Source organism: Mustelus asterias (genome assembly GCF_964213995.1).
Source record: "Mustelus asterias chromosome 26 unlocalized genomic scaffold, sMusAst1.hap1.1 SUPER_26_unloc_28, whole genome shotgun sequence".
In the NCBI taxonomy this organism is placed as follows: Eukaryota; Metazoa; Chordata; class Chondrichthyes; order Carcharhiniformes; family Triakidae; genus Mustelus; species Mustelus asterias.
Window position 1 is genome coordinate 660,784 of NW_027590096.1, and position 7,059 is coordinate 667,842.

Consider the following 7,059-nt stretch of genomic DNA (forward strand, 5'->3'; position numbering starts at 1 on the left):
ATTGTCTATGACATCAATAAAAATGTATCAGTATCGCAGATTTGATACTGGGAAGGAAAGACAATAAAGATGTGATGGTCTGAGGAGGTGTGAGAACACACTCTACACACTCTTATGTGATATTTCGTCGAAAGCCTTCTGAAAGTCCAAATAAACAAAAACCACTGGCTTCTCTCATCATCTCCACGTTTTCGAACTCTATCTCTACTCAAACTGATCTCCTTCAATTGTTCCCTTTCACTAAACCGTGTGCTCCCAAACGTTTCTGAGACTCTTTGTGCCCTCCTTTGTGAAGACAGAACAAACGTATGGATTCAGTTTGTCGTCCATTACTTTGTTTCTCATTATAAATTCCCCTGATTCTATCTGTAAGGGACCTACAATTGTCTTCCCCGAAATTTTTCTACTCATAAACTTGTATAAATATATACAGTTTGTTAAAACTTTACCTGACAAGCTCACACTCGTACTCTATTTTACTGTTCTTAACCAGTCCTTTGGTCGGTATTTGTTGAGTTGTATCTGTTCACAATCCGCAGGGTCTGCTGTTTGTCTTACCAATATGTATGCCTCTCCCAGTTTCCCTTGGAAGCCATCGTTGGCCACCTTTCCAGTTTTCTTTTTCGCCAGAGAGTAATAAGCAATTGTTGCAGTTTACAAGTGTTCTCTTTGAATGTTTGTCATTGCCTATCACCTTCACCGGTATAAGTCAGGCTTCCTAATCTATCATTGCCAACTCGTGCCTCAAATCATTGCAGTTCATTTTTAAAACGTATGATTTAGGAGCATATTCTCAGCATCAACTAGGTCACTCATGATCTTATTGAAAATATCTGTCATATTGTGGTCGCTTATCACCAACTGTTCTCTCACAACTAGGTTACCAACTGTTCCTTTATAATTCTACAATGCACAGTCTTGGATGGTCTGTTCTTTAGTTGGCTCCTCAACATATTGGTCCAGAAAGCATCCCGTATATACTCCATTTATGCCTCTTGTACGGTATTGTGACAAATTTGATTAGCCCAATCTATATGCAGATTAAAATGACTCATAATAACAAATGTTCCGTTTGCGGATATATCTGTCATTGCCCGTTTAATGTCAGTCCCAACATCACCACAACATTTTGGGGGCTAATATACAATACTTCCTCAGCTTTTTCGCCCACTTATTTTTTCTTAGCTCTATCCATATATCTTTCACATTAACGGAATTAATATCCTTCCTCAGCATGGTGTTTATTTCCACTTCAATTAGCAAAGCAAATCCAACGCCTTTACCTTTTTACGTTCCAAAATACTGAATACCCCTCGATGTTCAGTTCCCATCACCCTGTAAGCATCTCTCCGAAATCCCGACTATAGCATACCAGTATACATCTATTTGTGCAATTACTTAATCACGGTATTGTGAATGCTCCGACATTAAGACACAGCACATTTAGGCTCGTCTTTTTCACATTACTGTTGTTGTTTGCATTATTTCTCATTGAAGAACTGCTTGAATTTGCCCTTACTTCCTCTGCATATCCTATTCTCATTCCTCTTCTGTCTTTTTTGTGATTGATTTCCCCTCATCTGACTCCAGGAATAGTTCGCATTCCCATAAATTTTAGACTAAATTTTCCCCAAACCCTCTAGCCAATACTCCCCCTTGGATATCGTTCCTGACCCTGCCCAGGTATAATCTGTCCTGTTCGTAAAGGTCCCACCTCCACCAGAACTGCTGCAATTTCCACAGCAATCTGAAACACTCTCCCTCTCACTATCGCTGCAGCCATGTATTCATCCTATATATCCTGTTATTTCGACTATGACAAGCACGTGGAACTGGTATTCATCCTGAGATCACAGGCTTTGAAGTCCGGAATTTTAAAACTTACTTCGTAACTCCATATAATTTGCATTTAGTACCTCATCCTATTTTAACCTATCTAATTGGTACTAATGTGTACCAGGAACACTGCTTGTTCACCTTCCCACTCTACATCGTGCTGGAACCGCCCCAAGGCATCCTTAGCCCGAGCACAAGGGAGGCAAGATATCATCCTGAAGTCTTGGTTGCGGCCACAGAAACGCCTGTCTTTTCCCCTTACAATTGAATCCCCCATAACGATTGCATTCTCACACTTTTATTCTCCTCCCCTTTTCAGCAGAACCAACCGTGGTGCAACGAATTTGATGTTGCTGCTTTCCCCTGAAAGGTCGTTCCCTTCAACAGTATCCAACACGGTATCGTTGTTTTTCAGGACAATCCTGCACTGCCGCAGACTCTTCCTCTGCCTGCTGGTCACCAATTCCCTCACTACCTTGGGAATCTTAATCTCCAGTGTTGTCTCCTCTTGTACAGCTATTGCATTTGAAGTACTCACCTATATGTTTATGAAATGTAGTGCGGATTCCCCCTTCACTGCCCTGTGCGACATTGAGTCCCAGACTTTGAACATCCTCAGGGTGAAAATGTTTTTCCTCAATTGCGATTGAAATCCCCTGGCCATTACCATAATTTATGCCCCCTGGTCATGGTCGGGCTACTACGGGAAACATTCCTTCATATTTACTCTATCTGTGCCACCCATAATTCTGTGCACCTCGATGATGTTCCTCCCAGCCTTCTCTGCTCAAAGGAAAACAATCCAGATAAGCTCGCAACACTTGAGAGTGCAAAATCTCCTGATCACGTTCAACTTGAAACCTGTTGTAGTGCAATCGCATCCTTCTTAGATTGTGGCGACCACATTTGAAAAAAAAAATCTTGTTTCACTACATGCATTAAGACCCACTGCCACAGCCTGTTACCGCAAGCAGACAACTTATAATGTGTGATGGCACAAGGGACGCCCGAAACCTTAAACTACCGCCCGAAGTCAACAGACATTTCCATTGTCCACCCTTCTTCCGCTCCGATTCCGTGGCGGGCGGGACGGTAAACGTCCGGCGAATCCGATAAAGAACAAAGTCACAACAACACAGTCCCATACCCTACTTCACAAAATCGATAAGTAACTGAATGATACTTATTATTTAACGAACAGAAATTGACAAAACATGATCTCTGAATTATACTTAAAACACAGTGTTTAGTGAACTTTTTACTTTATTTCCTCAATTCATGAGACCTGTATTTTAGAACGCATTGCGTTTTTTCCAACAGTAATTGTTGTTAATTCCACAAACGGTTTGTTATTTAAACATTGAATTTCACTTGATGCATGGCGAAGCAATCGACTCTGTTTTTTTGTTACTGATTTGAAATCTCATCAGTTATCTTGCTCAGGGATCCTGGTCTCAACGCACCTCAGATTGTCCCTCAAACTTTTTGCCATTGTGCCTTAGAATTCATCGCCCCTCTCGTTTTCCTCTCCGTCGAACATTTCCACTGGTTTGGGTTAATGCACATGCACTTTCAGTCTCGGTCATCTTACTTCCACTCGATCAACTCACTTACTATCTGCCCTCCACCCCCAAGAAGAAGCCCACACCCCATTTTTAGATGCGGTTTGTGAATGAATGCCTGCGTTTAAGTTTGCGAGCAACCAGACACAGAGATTCAGCCTGAGTGGCGACATCGGATAGGGCAAGGGGAAAGTGAATTGTGATTTTCCGTTGTAGAGGGGACGTGGGGCGGGCGGAACGGGGGGCGGGGGGGGAGGGGGAAGTGTGGCAGATGATGGCAGGATGATGCGATGATTCAAATACGCTAATCCCGAATGTGGTTGGCTGTCCAATCTGATACAGGGAATATACCGTTCCGACTTTCAAATATCAAAGTGGTGACCATGATGTGCCGAGGGAATGTCGGGAGAAAAAAGAGAGTGCGTATTCCGTGCCATTCACTCGGTGCTCCGCTCGGATCAGTGATCAGCTCTCAGCTGTCGATTTGCCTCAGCAAAGCAGCTAATTTGCTACAGTCAAAACGTTCGTTATTAATAACTATTTTAAATAATGTTAAACTCATCGCAGGCAGTCAACTGACTATCATTGGTATTGACGCCGCGGAATCCAAAAATCAAAACAGTTTACTGGAACCAGTTTGTTTTGTAACAGAAATGAATTTAATTCTCTATGGATTCGTGATAATTATGTCTGATGGGAGGGCATCATTATTTCAATAATACGGGAGTCACTTCTATAAGTTATGAACTGGTAACACCGTCAACAGGGAACAGTAGCTCAACTGAGAGTTATTGGAGGGATTGGAACAAAAGTTTGAAACATTACAATAATTGATCTGTATCTGAGAGCAATAATTTAGAACGGCTCAGCAATGGGTGAGAATCTGAGAACAATCGTTTGGAATGATACAGCAATGGATCAGGGTCTCAGAACAATAGATTCGAATGTTACAACGTTGGAAAGGGATTTGTTAGAGTAGCTTCAGCTGACACTGCAGCCAGCTGGTTGAATGGGCGGATCGAGTACGCACTTTATGTTAGTCAATACTTTTATTATCCTATGCTCACACTGATTGGTATTCCTGGTGAGTTTCTCTATCCAGTTTTGAAAGGCTTACATAACGATGATCTGTGCTGCTGTTCTTTCTCTATCAAGGAATGAACTACAAATTTATGATTTATAAATTTGCGAATGATATTCAGATAGGCAGGGAAGTAACTGTGAGGACATTAATGAAGACTGAACATACTGATAGGCAGTTTAAGAGAGGTATCAAAAATATAGCAGCTGAACTTTCCTTATAGGTAAGTTGTGCACGTTGCAGGAAATCAAATCATTAACTTATTCAGGTGGATAGATTGTACTACTTTGTCGTATCGAGGCATTTCTGCTCCAGTACATGACAAAAAAAATTGATAGTAGTTACAGCAAATGACTAGAAAATGATATTGTCATAGAGTCATAGAAGCGTCCAACACAGAGAATACCCTTCGGCTCATCGAGTCTGCACCGACCGTAACAACCACCACAATCGCACTAATCCATTGTCCACCGATTGTTGCATATCCTTTCAGTGTTATAATGTATTAAGTGCTCTTCCAAATAGTTTTTAAAGTTTGCAACATTTTCAGTTTCCACTACCTTCCCAGACAGTGCATTGCAGATTTCCACTATCCACTCTGTGAAAGGAATGTTCTCTGAAATCCCCTGTGAATCTGCCCCACCATACCATAGCACTATGCCGCCTCGTGTTTGGCCCCGCAACCCAAGGGGAACAGCTGCTTCCAATTCATCTTCTCCATGCCCCTCATTACTCTCTGCACCTCAATCTTCCCTCAGACTTCTATGCACTATAAAAAAGAACATCGAAAAGCATCTGGTCTCACCTTATAGTTCAGATGAACCATCCCAGGAATAATCCTGCTGAATCCCTCCTGTACCTCTCCAGTGCAATCACATCCACCCTTACAGTGAGGTGACCAGAACAGCACACAAAATTCCAACTGTTTATTGTAAAGTGCATTGAATACAAAAGTAAATGAGTTTTGTACCTGTTTCATCGGCCGTCCATGAGAACACATCTGGATGGTTTTGACAGTTTTAACCATGGTACAGGAGGGGAAAAAATGTATACAAATGCTTTTGACGCAGTCCAGGGAAACAATCTCACATATGCAAACAGCTTATCGCCACTTGCTTACCAAGAATCTATCCATCTCTACCGTACCATAATTCAAAAGCCGCGGTTCCACCTGCTTTGGAGAAATGTTGTTCCGAAGACCAACGTTCCCCTGAGAGAGGACAACAATATATTCACCTCTGTCTTAATGGAAGACCTTTAATAGTAACAGTGAACCCTAGTTCACTTACAGATCTGCTGGACAATTCGGGACTGTTTTAATTGGAGATGCTTTAGTTGAGATTTGGTCGTCGTATTCACTTCCAGATCTGCTGGAAAATTCGGGACTGTTTTAAATGGAGATGCTTTAGTTGAGATTTGATCATTGTGTTCAATATCATGCGGGGTCAGAAGACATGACGTGATGGCATCCGATTCACATTTGTGGAGGGAAAGTGATGGAAATGGGGCATTTCAAATTGTCACCTGACATTGAATATCCTTAGTCTATATCAGTGATTCCCAAAGGGTGCGGCGTGCCACGCTGGTGCGGCGATGGCAAGTGTGGCGGGAAGATTCAAGGACAATCAAAGAAACATTTAAACATCGACAGATATTTTTCCAAAGTGAGAGCAAGAGTATCAATGATACTGAGGACGATCCGAGTCCACGTTGTGATCCAGAATCGCCGTTCGAACAGAGTGCTGAAGAAGAGTCGTTTAATTCTACACCAGCAGCAGGCCCAAGCAAACCTCCAAAAAAGAAAGTTTGTCGACAATATATGGATTGTTATCTGAGTCTCGGTTTCACATGGACTGGAGATGAAAACGCACCTCGGCCTATGTGTTTGATCTGTGAGAAGCTTTCCCAAGCAAGATGAAAAGACATCTGTTGTCAAAACATGGAAATCTGGCAAGCAAGGATGTTCAATATTTTGAAAGGCTTTTGGAGCAGCAGAAATGCCAACGATCAGATTTCGAAAAACGAATGACAGTCTCAGATAAGATGCAGATTATATCTTACCAAGTGGCTGAATTGATTGCTCAACAGACAAAACCACAGACACGAGCTGAAAAATTGATTCAGCCAACCTGCAGCTTGATTGTGAAAACTTTGTTTGGTTTTGATGCTGAGCGAGAAGTTATGGAAATTCCTTTGTCTGACAATACAATTCGTAGAAGAATAGTTGATAGGTCAACTAATATAGAGAAGCGTGTTTCCGAAAGTATGAAGAATTCTAAATTTGCCATTCAAGTTGATGAATCGACCGTCATTAGTGGAAAAGCACAGTTGCTTGCCTATATCAGATTCATTCACAATGACGAAATAGTCACACAGTTTCTATTTTGCAAGGAACTTGAAAAACATACCAGAGGACAAGATATTTTCCAAACCTTGTCTGAGTATTTGGAAAAAGTTGAGATTTCATGGGAATCTTGAATTGGAATTTGTACGGATGGAGCGCTATGTATGAAAGGGAATGTGAGAGGCTTGGTGGCACTCATCAAACAGAAAAATCCAGATGTAATATCAACTCACTGT

At 41.7% G+C, this 7,059-nt stretch overlaps 1 protein-coding gene across 1 annotated transcript in view; it reads right to left on the reverse strand.

The window, feature by feature from the left end:
- Positions 1–596, reverse strand: part of LOC144482136 (NACHT, LRR and PYD domains-containing protein 14-like) — a 291,089-nt gene extending 290,493 nt beyond the window's left edge. Inside the window, exon 1 of the mRNA XM_078201358.1 lies at positions 559–596. Coding sequence (XP_078057484.1) covers positions 559–596 — 38 coding nt within the window. The remainder of the gene's footprint in view (positions 1–558) is intronic.
- Positions 597–7,059: the final 6,463 nt, after the last annotated feature.